Source organism: Electrona antarctica, assembly GCF_951216825.1.
Source record: "Electrona antarctica genome assembly, chromosome: 13".
NCBI lineage: Eukaryota > Metazoa > Chordata > Actinopteri > Myctophiformes > Myctophidae > Electrona > Electrona antarctica.
The window spans coordinates 7,674,154-7,693,334 of NC_136794.1; the positions used below are offsets into that span (position 1 = coordinate 7,674,154).

Genomic DNA, 19,181 nt, shown 5'->3' on the forward strand with positions numbered 1-19,181 from the left:
ACCCTCGTAGACACATACCTCAGTTGTATGACCCTAGAAGTAAACGGTCAGTGTCGGATATAGATGGATGCGGTACATATAACAGCATAACATTCTACTTGAGGTTATAGATATATGTATGTTTTTATTGTTTCCCCAACGATCTATAACGAAACACACATTTTGTATCGTTTTTAGAAAGGTCTCTACCAACATTTTGCTACTTGTACCTAAGTGACAAATAAAACCTTTGTAATTCTCTTGACAATCATTCACCAAATGGGATTCTCCTACATGGCAGATATCCAGCGTTGCTCATTGGTAGCATGGGATCATGCTGAGAAACTTGATGTCCGTTCGCAGGTCAGATACAGTACTACAGTCTGGCCAATTCTAGAACAAATTCATCAGTTGCACAAACTCGTCTTAACAGTCCACTGTCTTGACAGTCCATTTATGTTAAATTAGTTAAGCCTTCCAGTAAAAGGAATAATTTATTTCACCGTTAGGCAAGGCCTTACTGTCTTGGACTGTGTACCAACTACACTGTAAGGAAGGAGTTGTGACAGCCATTACGTAGATGCTATTCACCCCTGGCCTTATATGTTCTGACTAGCTTAATGTTATAGAACCAAGACGCCACTGTATGTACTGTAGGCCTGGTGTTTGATACGAATACAACTTGCCTCTATGATACAAACTCCCCTCTTATCTGTGTATAACTTTATCGTCTGTGACTCTGTGTAGAAGTAATGTATGTGACATTGTCAGATCAGAAATAACAAACATGTTTCTTTATTTCCCAGGCATCCATAGCAGTCAGAGGACATATTATTATCCTTTGCAATTACTCCTACATGGGATCATCCAGAGAAACTGGGGAGCCTTTGATGTCCCTTTACAAATGATGAGACAAATACATGTTTTTTTTTATATATATATATATATTGCACACATACATTAATGTATTTACATTGTATCAGTCCAGAGCTCAGTCAGTCCATTGACTGTTCTTTCGTTCACAAAGTCCCATATGGTACGGTACGTCAATAATCTTTCCTTCCACGAAACCTCGACCTTGTGTCCAGCTGTAGATAGAACAAGTCATATCACAATCACAAAATAAAACGGAAATTGCATCTTATACTGATTGACATAGCTTGCCTTGGCTCAAAGGACAACTTCACTTTTCAACCTATCTTTATATAATTGATCCTCACTAAAGTTCATGATAAAAAATAAAAAAAATCACACAATTATTTTCCTATCGATTCTCATAGGAGGGCTGTGGGAAGTTCAGAAACACGTCTTCCAGTGACATCATCGATGGGGAATCAAAGATAATAGAAACTACGGGCTTTCTATTCCTGAAAAGTTACAATTCTGTAATGGAAGCCATCGTTCTGCCGATAATAAAAATGTAATATATTTTTAAATCTGCCTAACGAGGATGTCACTGACTGGAATAGGGTTTTCTGAACTGCCCACAGCCCTCCTATGAGACACAGAGACCCACCGGTTCAGTTCTTTTTGGTTCTTAGTCCATGAGCCAAAATTGGAACGTTAATTATGAATTGAGTGGGCAAAACCATACCTATATTAAATTGTTATCACCATGAAACTTCCCCAGTTGATTACTTACATGAAGACAATGATTTATTGTATTACACATTTTTACTTTTTAAATATGAAAATGAGGCATTATATAGGAAAATATGTAAAGAATTGAAAATATGAAAAGGCTACTATTGTGGAAGGGTTAGGCCTATCATATATTAATTTACTTATATTGATCCTACAAACAATTTAATATAGGTTTCAGTTTCACTCAATTCATAATTAACGTTCCAATTTTGGAGCTCTGGCTTATGGACTAATAACCAAAAAGAACTGAACCGGTTCCCATTGGGAACCAAGCGGTGGAAAAGGGGTCAGAGCAGAAATAAATGGACCAATTATAAGAAGATAGGTTGAAAAGTGGTGAAGACTTTTAAGCCCTGCTTGCTTATTCATAAGTACATTTGAATACCCAGTGATTATCAAGGTAGTATGTAGGTTCTTTCTGCAAGATTATACAAGAAGAGGGTTAAAGGACTGCTAAAACAGCATTTAACACCACCAAGTGCTCATATTATCAGCCTTTACATTTGATAGGGCGGTATTAGCTCTGACCCATAGCTCTAATGCTTTTGCAAAGAGCTATGGACCAGAGTATTATTAGGCCGGTATATTACTCGTAGTGAGTGACTGCATCATAAAGTAAAGTAGGGTAAAACACTAGCCCGTCTCCGGACCCCCCGGGTTGAGCTCCTTTCAAAGGAGCTCAACCCGGGGGGTCCGGAGACGGGCTAGGTAAAACACCAACTATTGACTTACCATAGATCTCTTGCACTCAAAGAACGCGACCTGCAGGGCTTTGCAGTGACCTTCCTTCAAACATTCACTGGGCAGTTTCCCCTCCTGGCACATTGAGGTGAATAAAACATGGCAGTTTAAATTATTAGCTTGCCATGGCATTTTGGAACGGTTAAAATGCTACTATAGCTTGACTTCATGTTCATATCAAAACTGCAGATCGTTGCTCTGCAATTACCTTTAGGACACAGTCGTGTTCAAGGAGACATGATCTGAAATCCTCTCGAACACCAGCGCAAGCCCTGTGGTCTTCCTCTTTGTCCTCGTAGTATTTCGGCATCGCGTTGACATTTAATATATGAACGATACTCTCAAGCAATTGCGTGAAATATTAAATTATTAGTATTGTAGTCAAACTGAAATGTTGCAACAGCAGCGAGCGGCCATGTTCGGGCAAGGCATGATGGGAGTGCGGAAGTACAAGAACTTGAATACAATGCAATGCACGCTGGGAATTTTTTTTAAGCTTTTCTAGTATGTACTACAGTACTAGACAAGACATGTGAATGAAGGTGGACCCTCTTGTAAACAAGTGTAATGCTTTATTGGGTCGTCCACTCACAGTAACAGTCTTTGTATTGAGTTGTGCTTGAAATGTACTGTAATTCTGCAAACTGTTAATAAATATTTCAATCAATCACAAACATAAAGATCCATATGGTAAATGTTTTATAATGAAATAATCTTTAATTATATTTCACAGACACTAAGTCTAAAACCATATAGCAAAATACCACAGTATTTTCCTCCTTTGTATTTCACAATCAATTTAATATTAAATTATCTGATGAAGTGGCGGTGAAGTGTCTGGGTTAATAAAACCAACATTCAACATAAATGGGCATGATTTTATTAACTTAATTTATTCCAAAGATGTCCATGAAAACGTGTCAAAAATCAGAACGGCAGACATACACGTGTACGTGATGATGAAGGCACATGAATTTATGGGTGTGAGCCAGGGTTGTAAGGCAAGGGCGAGTGTTTTTGTCTCCCATCTTTTATCCACACTTCTCAGGGAGCCCACTACATCCATTTATATTGATTTTACAAACATTCAAGGTGCAATCTACTTGTTGTACCCCTTTCAAAACAACCCCGGTCCACCCATAAGTGGTTTAATCCCTTTTCCTCTCGTCTGCAGTGATGCCAACAGACAAAACTAGTCAACCGAGAGGATAAAGAGAGGGAGCCAATGGGCTCCATTTTCGTCACCGCTAAACCCCTTATCCCTAAACTTCTTTGCCTTTTTTTTACTATTTTGCAAAACATTTTTGAATAGTTAAAATGACCAGTCTACAAGCTCACAACGTGTCAATGTAGATTGGCTAGTTGAACTATTCAAAAATGTTTTTCAAAATAGTAAAAAAAAAAGGCAAAGAAGTTTAGGGATAAGGGGTTTAGCGGTGACAAATGGAGCCCAATGTATACTTAAATACAACTGAAGCATTGATGATTTGATCAGGGGGTAGAGGAAGCAAATCAGAATTGGTTATAATAAAATATAAATGTTTATAAACTAGCAAAAAGGGATGAGAATTTTCTTTTGAAAACAGTTTGCACATTTCTAATCAACCCCTCTGCTAAATGTTTACTAGTCTCAAGGCACTTCCTCTAGACCCCAGGGCAAACCACTCACATGTCACATCCATGATGAGTATGAACTAATAATAAAAAAGGGGTTCTCCTCCGCACATGACTGTATAACAAACATGTATTCACATAAAACAGTTTGATAAAATTATGGCGTGGTGAGGCATAGTGTGAGAAAAGAAACAACTGGACAATGTTCATTGCTTTTTCATATATTTACACTCATTGAGGCTGCCTCGTAAAATCTGTCGACCTACAAACAAGTCTACAATGAAATGGCACATGTTGGCACAACAAAGTAAAGTAGTCAAAAAATGTGTCCAATCATAACCACAACGTTGACTGGACCACCAATGTAAAATAAAACTAGCATAATGTGCATGGGACAATAAAAATAAAAAAGGAAAGAAAAATCAGTGCAAACCATGCGGTTTCAGTAGGTAATGTTATACATACGGTGCATAACCCTCCTGTGTCCTGACAGAAGGTTCAACTAAAACACCTCTTGGTGTCGATAGCTCTACATCAGTGACACACAGCTAGTTTCTGTCCCCAGCTGCAACATATTAGGTGTATAATTAATGGAGTATTACCAGTGATCATCATTGCACTCGGGCCATGGGTGTGTGTGGGTGTGTGAAGGCAAGAGGGAGGGGAATGATTGCAAACAATGCTGCCCAAGGCAATTCCAAAAGGACCTGGATGTAAGGCACATATTTCACTTTACAAATCTCCGCAAAAGGACTGATCAACTTGCAACTGCGACTACTTAGCTTTCGTGTATGAAAATGCATTCTTAGTTACCGTTTGGCTGTGGGACAGGGGGACAGAAAACTGGTACAGCAGTTAGAATTGAGCTATTTGAACCACCAGATAACACCAGGGGCCAAAGGAGCTGTGAAGTGAAAAATGAAATGAAACAAAACAAAAGAAAAAACAGGACAAAGGCAGTTTTTTGTGGGGGAAAAACACCTACATACATTAAAAAAAAAAGACAGACACTTCACTAGCATAAACATCTCTCCATAGAATAAAAAATATATTTATTTCTTACCTCTTGTACAAATTAAAAATGTATTTCAAATAAATTAAATCACCTTCATAGATCGTCTGTAAGTTGTAATAATATATCAATATAACAATATATCCCTTCAGGTGTCTGATGCCCAAGGCAATGTCTGATTGGTTTACTATAAATGGACATTGAGGTCATAAGCACAACATCCCGTCAAGACAGGAAGTGAGATAGATATGGTTTTCTTGTATTTGTAACTTTCTTAATGGGGGTGGGATCATTACACAGAAACCTGGGATCTATGTTGTGTTGTACTGTAGGCTAATAATTCTACATCTCGTCGTCAAGACATCTGTGATATTATATTCTTCATGGACAAGTGTGTGCCATGGGGAATGAACAGCATCATTTTGTTTCTCAAAAGTTGACATTGCCGTTTAGCTCGTACAGCATTGCAAAGAGCAGACAGCAACTGGCCATTAGTGATGACAAGTTGACAACTTTCTCCATCGCTGAGGAAGCTTTACCGTGGCACACGTGCAACACCCCAGCTTTCCCAGGAGGTGGCAGCATAGAGCAGCAGACAGGGTATAGCGTGAGATGTGATAAATCGTCCCCATTCCAACTGTCTCTTTGATTGTGTCCAAAGCTGCCGAGCAACCCCACACAGCCACACTGGGAACCTATTTCTTCATGACACCTTTCTGGGTGTTCTCTGTACAGTAGTAGTCGACACATTCACACAAAATTGGGGGAGCACACAAATTGGGAGCAGCAGGAAAAGGATAAGAAAAACTAAAGAAGAGGGGGTACAATTGGATGGACAGAAATACCATAGCCGGGATGGACAGAAACAGCATTACGACCCACTCCGGGTGGGCTGTGATGCTGTCACTTCTGGTTGCTAGGCACCCAGAAGGTCTGCGTTAGCATTCCAGGAGATTTCTAGGTCCCCCAGGGGCCATGATTGATGTGGACCCCCCGCCCACAGCTGGTTAACCCGCTATCCTCTTTATGTGGATCTGCAGGGAGGAAGCACAGCACACACACCTGCATTACTGGAATGTAACGACACGCGAGTATAGGAACACATTGGTGGTCAGCATGACTAGAGAGACCAGATTCCTGTACTGCAGTGTGTGATTCGGCTTACCTCGCTGAGGATAGCCCACACAGCCGAGTCTTTTAGGACGGAGAGCCGCAGTGCAACCACAGGATTGAAGGCGGGATCTACTGCCCCTTCTGCCACACCTTTCTCAAACTGACCTGTGTGTGCACAAGCATTCATACACACAATGGACACCGAGTGTCAAGGTCACAAAAATGAAAAAACTAAAAACAGGGGGGAAAGGTTGCAATGGAAAACAGTAGACAAGCCGTTTTGTACACAACATTTCAATAGGAGAGGTAGAACTAACACAAGTCTGTGGAATCTGATCCCACCGAGTATGTGAGCATTTATGGGATCTCAAGCTGTGTGAATATAATCATGAATGATCAAAAGATTGTGTCGGTTTTACCCACCGATTCTGTAAAAGCGGTCCTCCGTCCGCTTGTATTTCTCTTTGGTCTGCAGCCCACTGAGCCCAGCGTCCTAAAAAGAAAATGCACAAAGATATAGAGACAAACGGCTGTGAATACTGTGTAATGGAGCATGGCATGTGTACAAAAATGCCTTGCCTCTGGCACACTGCAGTGACTACAGTAAGTCATGCTCTGTGATCTTGTCAATAGTCAGTCAATATGAGAGATGTGGGGGCGGAGGGGGCGGGGGGCTAAATTCGTCCAATCAGACACAACATTTTGGTGCACCACAGCATTGAATTCACTTAAGTTGGGCTTCCTCACCGAGAAGGGAAGAACTTCCACAGTGGTGTTCTCTATCCTGTCCCCGGGGTGCTCTTGGTTCCCACTGCGGAACAGGAACCTGCCAAAGCACATTGTTACACAACTCAACTTCACGTTCTACGTCCAGTAGAGATCACGTGAATATCGTCGCTCTTTGGCCTGCATGTAAAAGGCTCTCTACATACTGTAGAGAGTCTACAGTATGTGTCCTTTTACATGCAGGCCAAAGAGAACTGATAATTTGATAATGCTACGTTGTCTACAGTGTAGACCAGGGGTTCTCAACCCGTGGGTCGCGACCCCTCGGGGGGTCGCCAAATTATTAAAAAAATAAAATAAGATTTTGTTTTAAAAAAAAAAAAATCACGATTTTTCAAAAATAGCAGACCTACAAGCTCGTAGCGCGCCACTCGGTGGCGCGCTATGAGCTTGTAGATCTGCTATTTTTAAATAGCTAAATTATAACAATGCTTAAAACACCAAAAGGGGTTCCCGCCCAAAATGGTTTAAGGTTATTGTAGCAGTCAATTTATATTGGGGGTCGGGAGGGGGCGGGGCGGGGGTCCCGAGACGTTGCCAAAGCATTTTCGGGGGTCCCCGGCCAAAAACGTTGAGAACCCCTGGTGTAGACAACGGTCTGTTAGCATTATCAAATTATCAGTTCTTCAGTCTGTTGCTAATGGAAAGAGACACATGTTTGAAAAGAAAAAGGAAAAACATGATAACGTACAAATGGGTGTAGAAAATAAGAAAGATGGGTTTGCTAACGGCTGATATTATATTGTCTCTAATCTGTATCTACACTGTAAGAACTGCCAGTGGCATTTGAGGCCATACAAAACACTTGAGGTCAGAAACTGGAGCAGCTAGCAGATAAGTGAATTCCTAAGCGACAGAATGAGTGAACCCACAAGAGTTACTCTCAGCGCATCTCTCTGTCTTTTATTAAACTGTCGCCACGCTCTTGTTCATGAGAAGGTTTCCACATGGCTTCTCCAGTCTCTACACAACAAGCAAACACTAAACGCTTTATTTTATCTTCATTGAACGACGGTGTCGGGTGCAGTACTTAGTTTAGACCGTTTTTGTTTTAGAATAGTCATTGGTTAGACCAGTCATTAGTCCTACAACTACAACCTATCTCAAACCCTCACCCTAAACCTAACCTCCCATGGGGCAGCACACCTAAACCTAACCTTAACCCATGACTAACCAATGACTAGTCTAAACTAAGTATGCACCCCACGGTGTCACGCTATAAGCCCACAAAGAATCGCGATGCAATGCGTTATGGGTATTTTAAATTTTTGCCCAAAATGACATGCCTAAAAAAGGGACGGCAACTGGTTAACAATGTCTGCACCTCGCTCTGTATATCCAGCTTGGTTTTCATGAATCCCCTGCTATGAGCTCCCTTTTTTTTTTTTTTTTTACTGTATCTCTTGGCTGTCTTCCTTCTGACACTGCAGCGAGTAGGAGGCTGCTCTGAGAGAGCCTATTTTAGAACTCTCTCATTAGCCCACCCCGGATCCCCAGAGACACGCACGCTGGAGCTGACCCTGAATCAGCGGGAGGAAAGATGGAGAGAAGAGAGGACTGTGCAGCGTGTGTGTGTGTGTGTGTGCACGTGCATTAACATTTGTTTGGTGAGGCCCTCCCAGTCTCATAACACACAAATTATATGCAAGAGTGCACATTCGCCAAGGATCACGCCAACACACATTGCTTCCTACACACACTCACCTCTCTATGCTAACAGGTCTGTCAAATTTGAAGAGAACGTAGTCAGTTGCTGTAGGAGTGATGGCCCAGAAGAAATCTTCACCTAGGTAGGTCTTCTCCAGCGTGTGGCCTTGGTACACCTGCAATGGTCAACATTTATTTTTTTACACATCTATTATCAATCACTGATTGCAGTATATTATTACTACTGCCTTTTGTTAACCCATTTTTACCCGAGTTCAGATTCTAAAAATGTCTTCTACATCCTGACAGTTTTCTGAAAAAGCTATGTTTATGTCAGTCGTTCTTCGATTTTTCAAAAATAGCAGACCTACAAGCTCGTAGCGCGCCACTCGGTGGCGCGCTATGAGCTTGTAGATCTGCTATTTTTCAATAGCTACAGCATAACATAATGCTAACACCAAAAGGGGTTCCCGCCCAAAATGGGTTAAAGTGCGCTAGCCCCCTCCTATATTCAACTACAGTGCAGTTTTCGTCTTACACAAACGTTAAATTCCCATCGACAATGAATGGAGAATTTACGTCATATGTAGACGAGCAAAGCGGCTATTTTGGTCCTACACAAATGATGTACTGTGATAAGAGCGCCCCTCACTTCACACTCCAGGGATGGAGCTTGATAACAGATACCCGAAAAAACCCGATTGAGTACCCGTTATGAATAAGCGTTGGGCTTATCAAGCCTGTTATGGAGCATAGCGGCCCATTTAGAACAGCAGTTGTAATAGACATTAGTTAGTAGCAGTACTTGCACGCTCTGCTTGCACACAAGTAGGCCATGTATGGCCTACTTGTGTGCAAGGCGCAAGTTGGCACCTTGACAGAGTGCAATTCTAGTTTTTAGTTATACATTTACTCGATTATTATTCAAATTAATCTCACGGATACGGCACAAACATGGGGATGAATTCATTCTACTATTATGTCAATGGGAGGGAGATTTAGGGACACAAATCGGAAGGAGGCGTCGGATAGGATACACTCCTCTTCAAGTTGTAGATCTGCTATTTTTCAATAGCTAAAGCATAACATAATGCTTAAAACACCAAAAGGGGTTTAAAACCTTCTCAGAAGAATTCAAAGTGCCCCATAGAACCCGCTATTGGAGTGTTTGGACTTGTTTCACAAGATATACAGTACGTCTCGAGGCAATACCTTCATTGAAGTGGAGGCTTCAGCCGGGGGGTTGACATGGATCTTGTGGAGCAGCGGTTTCAGGAAGTCTTTGTCCTGAACAAATAATAACAGGAAGTGAATGATCACAGCGGCACAATCCAAACAGCGGCACTGAAAATAGCTCAAATGTTGTGAAACAAGCAGGTTCAAAAGAGGTCAACATAGTCAGCTGGGTTCCCGACGCAGCTGGGTTGTCCAGTATATTTATTATTAGGAACCATGTGTGGGTGCACTGCCACGTCCATTATGTTTTGGAGGGGTGACCAATGACCATGCCATGTTGTCTTGTCTTGTCTTGTCTTGTGTTTTTGTTTCAAAACTTGATTCAGGTTATGTGGTTTGTAACTATCATCACTTCCCTGTTAGCATAGGACTATACAATTTATTTTATGCTACCACAATATTTTGCATATAGTAGTCACGACATTTATATGTACATGGTATGTTCCATATGGGTGTGTCACATATACTGTCATATTATTTGATGTACTGTATACCCTGAAATCTTGAATAAACAAAACTGTGAAAAAAAAAACATAGTCAGCTGGGTGAGACTCACAGTGAGTTTTTGGATCTTTCCGGCGAGAGAGGAATGGAGGCCCACGTGTTGAAACAGCGAGGGCCTGAAACGCACGCGTAAGCCGGACTTCTGGCGCTCACAGTGCTTCTGCATAAATGAAGGGAACAGTGGAATGATTTAAATACACCAAGAATACCAAAGAAACAGCAACATCTGGCTCACAGGATATGCATACATACGGCGTCTTTCTCTGGATTGCAGACTTTCACCCAAAGAATGTGGTCCAGCAGCCAATCGATTGGCTTCTCCTTATAGAACATGAAGATGAACTCGACTATGAGGTTGAGGTCCGGAGCTTGAAACATCTTTCCTACAAAGACCACAGGAGGGGTTCATAAACCACTGGATAATTAGGTGAGAGCTCATCAAAACCATTGAGAGCAACGTACAACTCGAGCAACTCTTGACGTAAATAATGTAAGTGAAATAGGAGTCAATAGGAGTGTCACAAAGCCTGGGGGATTCTTTTTAGTCGACATCAATGCATGCATTCGTGAAATATTCTAACAGATTTGATGTGCTTTGTCTCGTACCTAATGATTGCAACATATACTGTATGATTTTTGTTTGAGATGCGTATTTCTGCGGGACGCCAACATGACATTTGTTATCAACAATCTATTCTGGATCCACGGTGCTGATGAACGTACCAATGAAGCCCAGCTGAGAGAACTCCAAGATCATCCAGTCCTCCGAGGACAGCTGCAGGGCAAAGTTCTTCATAGTCGCAAAGTAGTTGGGCTTGGCCACAATATCATCCTCCAACTGTATGTGAAAGAGTATGAAGCAAATGCATCAATGCGATCTAGGGAAGAGTAGAGTTTTGGGGGTTGTGGGGTGTCTGGGGAGTTGTGGGGGACACATGCATCATAAGATTACCGTGAAAGATGGAACCCCATAACTGGACCCAACACACAGACTGGTGTTCCTTACAGCTTGGCTTTTAAACTCTTTAACTGCCGAGAGAAAACAAGCCGTATGCACACAGAGGCAAATTGAGAGCCGCCGAGATGAGCCAAAAAAGACAGATGAGGCTCTCTTGAGGCTTAAGAGGATTAGCCCGAGAGTGAGTGAAATTGGCTATGCTCTGAGAAGGAGTCATAACTCCTCAGCTCTGATGGAAGACTTTGCAACACCACCACCACCCACCCACACATGTACTAGCACAGTACAATGGACAGTTTAGAAATGATCTCCTTTGAAGCGGTACAGTCTAAATCGGGCACGGCGTGCTGCAAAACCGACAGCGTGCACCCAGTGGTAACAACTAACAAGCACGGCGTGCACCCGTCCCCCACCCAGACCTGCACAGATTGGAATGGGAAGAAGAAAATTCTATGTATTCCAATGTTCCAGGGACCTACCTGGACGTAGTATACTCCTTTGCTGACTGCATACATCATAAGGAAGGAATAGTCCAGGTTCTGTTTGGTCCGCCATCTACGTAAAATGAAGCAGAGATCACACTTAAGGCTGGGCAATAGATCAATATTATGTCGATATTGTGATAGGAGACTATACTGTAGATCGCCTGGTTATGTTTTTCATTGTAATCTCTTCATTTTCCTGTTTTTAAAGTAGTTATAAGTATCTTATCACAGTACATTTGGCAAAGAATATAGTGATATTTGATTTTACCCATATCATACAGCTCTAGTTCACACTCGTACACAGGTCTAATATAAATATAACTATTTTGTGCTATTGATATTATGATATATTTACATGCAAGAAAATGAAAAACAATAATTAGTAATGTGGATATAATAATGACCAAGCAGGTACTGTAGACTAGAGGCATTCCATTTCACTCAGCTAGTACAGTTCGGAAGATTTGTATCATTTTATTGTAACCTTTAAGAACTGGAAAATACAAGAGTTACCGGACAAACAGTATTACCGTAAAATATGAGAGCAATATATACTGTCCAGGTCTAATATTCTGTATAATTAAATATACACTCATACACATACACTGTGACTAACGGTAATGGGGCACAGGTGTGTGTGGTGCTAACAGGGGGCAGGTGTGAAAGCTGGCACAGGCAATCGCACGCACGCACGTCCTACTCACTGTCTTTCTGACACAGTATGATTCATTCAGACAAGTGCCACACACACACACACACACACACACACACACACACACACACACACACACACACACACACACACACACACACACACACACACACACACACACACACACACACACACACACACACACACACACACACACACACACACACACACACACACACACACACACACACGGTTGGGTGGTGCTGCAGTTTCAGTAGTGTGAGAATTTAATTATCATTAAGTGAGGGGATGGGCGCACACGCCCTATTAATTTAGTATTTGGATGCGATGGTTGGAAGTTTCTTATTAACCCATTTTGGGCGGGAACCCTTTTGGTGTTAGCATTATGTTAGCATTATGTTATGCTTTAGCTATTGAAAAATAGCAGATCTACAAGCTCATAGCGCGCCACCGAGTGGCGCGCTACGAGCTAGTAGGTCTGCTATTTTTGAAAAATCGAAGAACGACTGACATAGAAACATAGCTTTTTCAGAAAACTGTCAGGATGTAGAAGACGTTTTTAAGAATCTGATCCCAGGTCAAAATGGGTTAATATTCTATGAAAAAAAGAAAAGAAAAAAGAAACAATGATTGAACACCACATTGGCCCACGTTGAACGATGTAATAACCGTTTATCCTCGGCAGTGCCAGCTTCTCGATCTCATGCACACGCCCACACAGAAACACACACTGCATGCAGGCTTCTGGGCCCTGATACCATTATCAGTGGCCGACACACAAACTGCGCCATAAACAGATTTCTAATGAGGCCGGGGTGTTGTTAGCCGACGCCAAACACAAGATAACCACAAGAGGAGAAAAGGCCGAGAGCTACACGGCGATGGGGCGAGATAAAGACACGGAGCGCAGTACAGGGAGGGAGAGAGAGGGAAGGAGAGAGCAAGAGTGGTAACGTGGATGCCCTTGAGCTGACTTTGTTAAGCGCCTGTGGAATACTAAGCACTCAGGCGGCCTAAGCTCTCTCTCTCTCTCCCTCATCACTACCTCCCTCTTCCCTCCTCCTGACTCATCTTTCCGCTGTTTTGCAAGAGCTTATAGCCCCACACACACACACACACACACACACACACACACACACACACACACACACACACACACACACACACACACACACACACACACACACACACACACACACACACACACACACACACACACACACACACACACACACACACACACACACACACACACACACACACACGTCCCACCATGGGCTTCCCACGCTGCCTGCCAGACCACCCCCCCCCCCCCCACAAACAAAAACACGCACAAACACACTTTTCAATAATGACTTGATATCCCTGGTGACTCTTCTGTCCATGGCTCAGCTCCAGTTCATAAAGGTCCTAAACACTTGGTTTGATTGGTGTCATTTTCTCACCTGACTCTCTCTCTGGAGTCTCCAAACGTCTCTTTGAGGTTGGTGAGGTCAGGGTAGTAGGTGGCCGGAGGAGAGATCACCTCAATCAGACCGGAGGTCAACTCTATGGCGAACCTGGAGAGGTCGGGGGTGAAAAGATGGCGGTGGCATCAACAGAGGAACACAGACATTGCTCCAGAATGCAAAAAGGTGACATTTTGGTCAATCTGAGTGTTTCGTTTGTTTGTGTGTTTTGTGTGTCAGGAAGTGACTCACTCTTTCTCTAAACCGGCCACCACACTGTGAACATATTCTATGTCAGTCTGCGGAGACAAGAATGCGTACACACACACACACACACACACACACACACACACACACACACACACACACACACACACACACACACACACACACACACACACACACACACACACACACACACACACACACACACACACACACACACACACACACACACACACACACACACACACACACACAGCTGTTAGTATGATGATACAATAGTGCTCGACATACACACATGTGAATGTGTCAACTCACCTCGCCTACAAAAACGATAATGACACAGTCGAGTTTCTCCTCGGGTGACAGCTTGTCGATGAGTGAGCGCAGCGTCTCTGACAGATAGGACTTCACCTTCCGCTTCACCGTGGGGATCCCCATCACCATGGAGACTGTGGAAGGAAGGAGCAGGGTGAGAACAGAGTCTCAGAGATCATCCCACTACCTCCTTAGACTCGGGGCAGCGGTGGCCTAAGGGTTAGAGGAGCGCCCTTGTTGCCGAAAGGTTGCCGGTTCGATTCCCCGGACGGGCAGGAAAAATCTGGGTGGGGAAGTGATTGTCATCACTCAGCCAACACCGCTGAAGTGCCCTTGAGCAAGGCACTGAACCCCCAACTGCTCCCCCTGGAGCTGCTTAGTGGCCAACAGTATAAGACTGTGGTTGTACTGGTCAGCTCCCAGGTTTTAATGTGTGTGTGTGTGTGTGTGTGTGTGTGTGTGTGTGTGTGTGTGTGTGTGTGTGTGTGTTTCTATGTGCAGGGCGTTGCTGAAAATGAGCACCTGTGCTCAGCTACCTCCCTGGGTAAATAAAGAATAAGAAAAAAAAAAGACTTAGAAGATACCAGGCTCCATTTTCGTCCCGCGGCTAAACCCTAATCCCTGAACTTCTTTGCCTTTTTTTTACTATTTTGAAAAACTTTTTTTTAATAGTTCAACTAGCCAATCTACATTGACACGTTGTGAGCTTGTAGACTGGCCATTTTAACTATTCGAAAATGTTTTGCAAAATAGTAAAAAAAGGCAAAGACGTTTAGGGATAAGAGGTTTAGTGGTGACCGTGTTTCCTGTGAAAATAGGAGATTTCTAAATTGTGTGTGTGTGTGTGTGTGTGTGTGTGTGTAGGGACTAAATTATTTTCGCTACCATGCCACCAAAATGTGGAACGCCCTACCAACAGCCATTAAGACATACAAATCCCTTGACTCCTTCAAAACCGCTCTCAAAGGGCACCTACAGACGGCTGCAAAATGGCCCCCGTGCAAAATGGCCCCCGTAAAATCTGAATCCCCCCTCCTTTCTGTATAAGTTCTCTCCCTTTTTACCTCCTTACATGATTTCCTGTTTTTTTTTATATATAAGTGTATATTTGTTCGTCTCTAAATGTCATGATGAATTGAAAAAGGTGGACCCTATTGTAAACAAGTGTAATGCTTTATCAGTCGTTCACAGTTAACACCATGGAAGCCCAGGGCGGAGTTTTCCGTCCAAGTTCAAGGTGAAGTTCCCAACACGGAGATTGATAAACAGGACGGAGATTAATGATAACAAAAACGTTCGCATCGCTCTAGAGCCTTGGAGCGCTTGTTGCCCGATCCGATGACGTGTCAAAAAGTGACACGTCATCGAAAATCTCCCCTGCCCGTTTAGCTGACGAAAACGACAATCTTAAAACGATCATAACTCCCGATCTAAATCATCCCGTCTAATTCTGAAAAAAGATCCTGTGTTAGACGGCGCTCAGCGGTCCAGTCGCTAGTCGCGATAGATTTATTATTACCTCCCGTTGTTGTCGATCGACTCTAGAGTGGTGTGGCTATGGTTAGCTGCTACACAGACATGCACACCAGCTTCCGGTGCGCCGGTAAAAGTGGTCCGTGCGCTACAAATGATGGGCACCCTGGATGAAATGGATGAAATAGTTCCGGGCCTCTAAGGTGTTAACAGTCTTTGTATCGAGTTGTGCTTTCATGTGAAATGTACCCATTCTACAAACTGTTAATCAATCAAAAGTGTGTGTGTGTGTGTGTGTGTGTGTGTGTGTGTGTGTGTGTGTGTGTGTGTGTGTGTGTGTGTGTGTGTGTGTGTGTGTGTGTCAGTGCGTGAGAGAGAGAGAGAGGTCAATAGGTTCTGGTCCAGGTTATCCATACCCAACTGATAGTGATACGCTGCTGTCACTAAGGAGCAGGGGTCAAGTTCAACTGAGGACATTGTGAACGAGAGAAACCACAATTAGCAAGGGGAAAGTGCTACTACACAGTACAGTACTCAGCCCCCCCTTAGACTGCTCTCCAAGACACATCACTGAGTCCATTTGACCCACTAGGAGACAAGCGGCACTTTGACTGGGAAGAATGGGAGAGAGTGTGTGAGTGTGAGAGCGGGAGAGAAGAAGAGTTAACCCATTCTGGGCGGGAACGCCTTTTGGTGTTTTAAGGATTATGTTCTACTTTAGCTATTGGAAAATAGCAGATCTACAATTTTTTGATTTTTTTTTTTTTTTTTTTTTATCGTGAAAATGTGGCCCTAAATGTTTGAATATATTCTTTCAAAGCGAACGTTTTTATAGCTCAAATCTTTGCTTCTGGCCTGGGGGTTCCCTGGAACAACATATTTTCAGATGGGGCTCGGCTGCCATATATGCCGATATTGGGGGTTCTTGAGATGAAATGGCACCACTGACATAGAAACATAGGTTTTTCAGAACACGGTCACTGATTTAGAAGACATTCTTAGAATCTGGTCTCAGGTCTAAGTGGGTGTTAGCATTATGTTATGCTTTAGCTATTGAAAAATAGCAGATCTACAAGCTCATAGCGCGCCACCGAGTGGCGCACTACGAGCTTGTAGGTCTGCTATTTTTGAAAAATCGAAGAACGACTGACATAGAAACATAGCTTTTTCAGAAAACTGTCAGGATGTAGAAGACGTTTTTAGAATCTGATCTCGGGTCAGAACGGGTTAAGAGAGAATGGATGAGTGAGTGAGTCAAGCGGCCGTGGATGGAGTGAGAAACAACAAGAGGGGCAAGATAAGTAAGTTACTACTGAGGGAGTTTATCTGACACTGAATCGCTCTGTTCTCCTCTGGCTGGACAAGCAGAAAAAAAAGAACAACAAAAAAAACGGGAGAAAGATGGCAGCGTTAGATTACTTCACTGCGCTTCCCCTCTTATCTAAGAGTTCTCGTTTTCATGCATGGTAAATTGACAAAATTTAAATCCTACGGTCATCCTAGAAAAAACATATTTTTGTATTATATTCTGTACAAGTAATAAATTGTTGACGCTTTGTGGTAGTAAAAGAAAATTAATAAATTCAGCTTTTCAGCTCTTTTTTGCAAATGGGAACAAATGTTAACAGAAAAAAAGAAAAGAAGAGGCGCTACGCTACATTAAGTAGTGCCAGTAATCAGCACCTCATTAGATCACCTGACTATACATCATCATCAGAATTATGCAGTAACAACGACAAACACCGGGGTGTGCACACCTAACTATTTCAGCTCATTAGCAAACTGAAAATTACGTACAAAAACAAAAGAATAATCAATGTAAATACAGTATATAAATGGAGAAAAAAAAAAAAAGTATAAATGTTGGTATGTAATACTATGTATGAGGATGGAGGAGAGGAATAGAGAGAAGTCACTGTAGTAAGAACGGAACTTTTACAAGAAGGGAGACAAATGTTTTTGTGTGCAGATCTCTGTGTGTGTGTGTGTGTGTGTGCGTGCGTGCACAGGGTTTAAAAGGGGGGAAATATGTAGAGCAGCAGCACACAATGGGTTGATCTGAGACGATGGGGGGGCCTCAAAAAAGCACAAAACAAACTTGTGTGTGGGAGGGGGGTGGGGGGGGGGTGGAATGTAAATGGTGAGAGAGTGGATCGTGAGAGAAAAGGGTTGCAATTCTCCAGAGAGATCCATGCAGCGTGGAGAATCTGTCCCCCTTTTTTTTTTTTTTTTTTTTGCTTCAACGTTGCTTGGCAGTGCGAGGGCCCCGCACCGCAGAGCAACACTCCCCACCACCACCACCACCGCCGCCGCCAGAAACTAGGTCGAGGATGAAAGGCGAGTGTGGGAGGAAGGGGAAAGAGACAAGAGAGTGACAGAATAAGGGAGGGTGGGAGACAGTGAGTGAGTGAGAACGCATGCAAGGAGGAGGACACAACTCTCAGACTAAACCCCTCCTCTCTCCCCGACTCGCTTTATCGGTCTGCCCATTCAGCCACTTTCGGCCCTTTCATGTCATTCGGGGGGGAAACAACAATCTACATTTCTCTGTCTGAACTTGAGCCTCTCAGACAGACAGACAGACAGACAGGTGATAGCAGGGACTGATTTCACAGCCCAAACAAAATAAATGGGAGTGGGCGCTTGTGTACGGGTGTTGTGGGTTCCAAAAATGTCCACATAAAAATAAAAAAATCACACCCGTGTGAACTGAGTGGTGCAACTCCCCCCCTTCCACACCCCCCCCCCCCCCCCGCCCCCCTCTCTCTCGCTCTCTCTCTCATTAGCAGGCAACAGTGCAGCACTATCTCTCTCTCTCTGTTTCTGGCACGACAGCGCCCCTACTGGTACTCATGAGGCACACACACATAGGTTAACACGGACATTGCTGTTCCTTGGAGTGGTTGCACCACTCAAAAATAAAACAAACAACAATACCACCACTGAGAAAAACTCCTCCTTACTCAACCCCAGCAGTGAATGGGTCCCATTTTTCAGGGGCGCTTGCCCCTCCTATGTCCAGCTTTGAGGGTTTGTGTAATTTATTGACGTGCACACGCAGGGACGGAACGGAACGGTGCACGTGCGTGCACGCTAGAACGCGTCCCCCTAGATTCAAGAGAAGACGCACCAACCTCGCGTCACCAGACTTTCCAAGACGCACCAAGTACCCAGTGGTCTAAGTTTACTGGCGCCCCCTCTCCCCTCTATTTTCATACAGTGTCAAGTACCGTGCCGAATTCAAATGGCTACTACTTTGCATAACAACAGCTTTAACTGTTTATACATGAGCACACGTAGCATGCACACTTAGTAGCCAGTTGGCTAT

General features: G+C 43.2%; 2 protein-coding genes across 2 annotated transcripts in view; both read right to left on the reverse strand.

The window, feature by feature from the left end:
• Positions 1-104: 104 nt before the first annotated feature.
• coa5 (cytochrome C oxidase assembly factor 5) lies at positions 105-2,812 on the reverse strand. Its single transcript, XM_079518530.1, has 3 exons — positions 2,573-2,812; positions 2,356-2,439; positions 105-1,067 (listed from the first exon to the last, which is right to left on the reverse strand). The coding sequence occupies exons 1-3, from the start codon at positions 2,672-2,674 to the stop codon at positions 1,026-1,028; spliced, it is 228 nt and encodes a 75-aa protein (XP_079374656.1). The 5' UTR covers positions 2,675-2,812; the 3' UTR covers positions 105-1,025.
• Positions 2,813-3,221: 409 nt separating this feature from the next.
• Positions 3,222-19,181, reverse strand: part of mgat4a (alpha-1,3-mannosyl-glycoprotein 4-beta-N-acetylglucosaminyltransferase A) — a 46,168-nt gene continuing 30,208 nt past the window's right edge. Inside the window, exons 4-16 of the mRNA XM_079519066.1 lie at positions 14,381-14,514; positions 14,093-14,139; positions 13,838-13,951; positions 11,714-11,789; positions 11,000-11,114; positions 10,529-10,659; positions 10,329-10,436; positions 9,749-9,823; positions 8,594-8,712; positions 6,851-6,929; positions 6,527-6,596; positions 6,156-6,268; positions 3,222-6,024 (exon numbers count right to left, since the gene is read on the reverse strand). Of these exons, the coding sequence (XP_079375192.1) occupies positions 5,998-6,024; positions 6,156-6,268; positions 6,527-6,596; positions 6,851-6,929; positions 8,594-8,712; positions 9,749-9,823; positions 10,329-10,436; positions 10,529-10,659; positions 11,000-11,114; positions 11,714-11,789; positions 13,838-13,951; positions 14,093-14,139; positions 14,381-14,514 (1,208 nt within the window). The 3' untranslated portion in view covers positions 3,222-5,997. The remainder of the gene's footprint in view (positions 6,025-6,155; positions 6,269-6,526; positions 6,597-6,850; positions 6,930-8,593; positions 8,713-9,748; positions 9,824-10,328; positions 10,437-10,528; positions 10,660-10,999; positions 11,115-11,713; positions 11,790-13,837; positions 13,952-14,092; positions 14,140-14,380; positions 14,515-19,181) is intronic.

Excerpts from the sequence above, each read along its gene's own strand:
- coa5 (XM_079518530.1), bottom strand. The coding sequence starts at position 2,674 with ATGCCGAAATACTACGAGGACAAAGAGGAAGACCACAGGGCTTGCGCT. Across the intron at positions 2,440-2,572 it reads AACACGACTGTGTCCTAAAG|GAGGGGAAACTGCCCAGTGA; the intron begins GTAATTGCAGAG and ends TCAATGTGCCAG. Across the intron at positions 1,068-2,355 it reads TTGAGTGCAAGAGATCTATG|CTGGACACAAGGTCGAGGTT; the intron begins GTAAGTCAATAG and ends TTCTATCTACAG.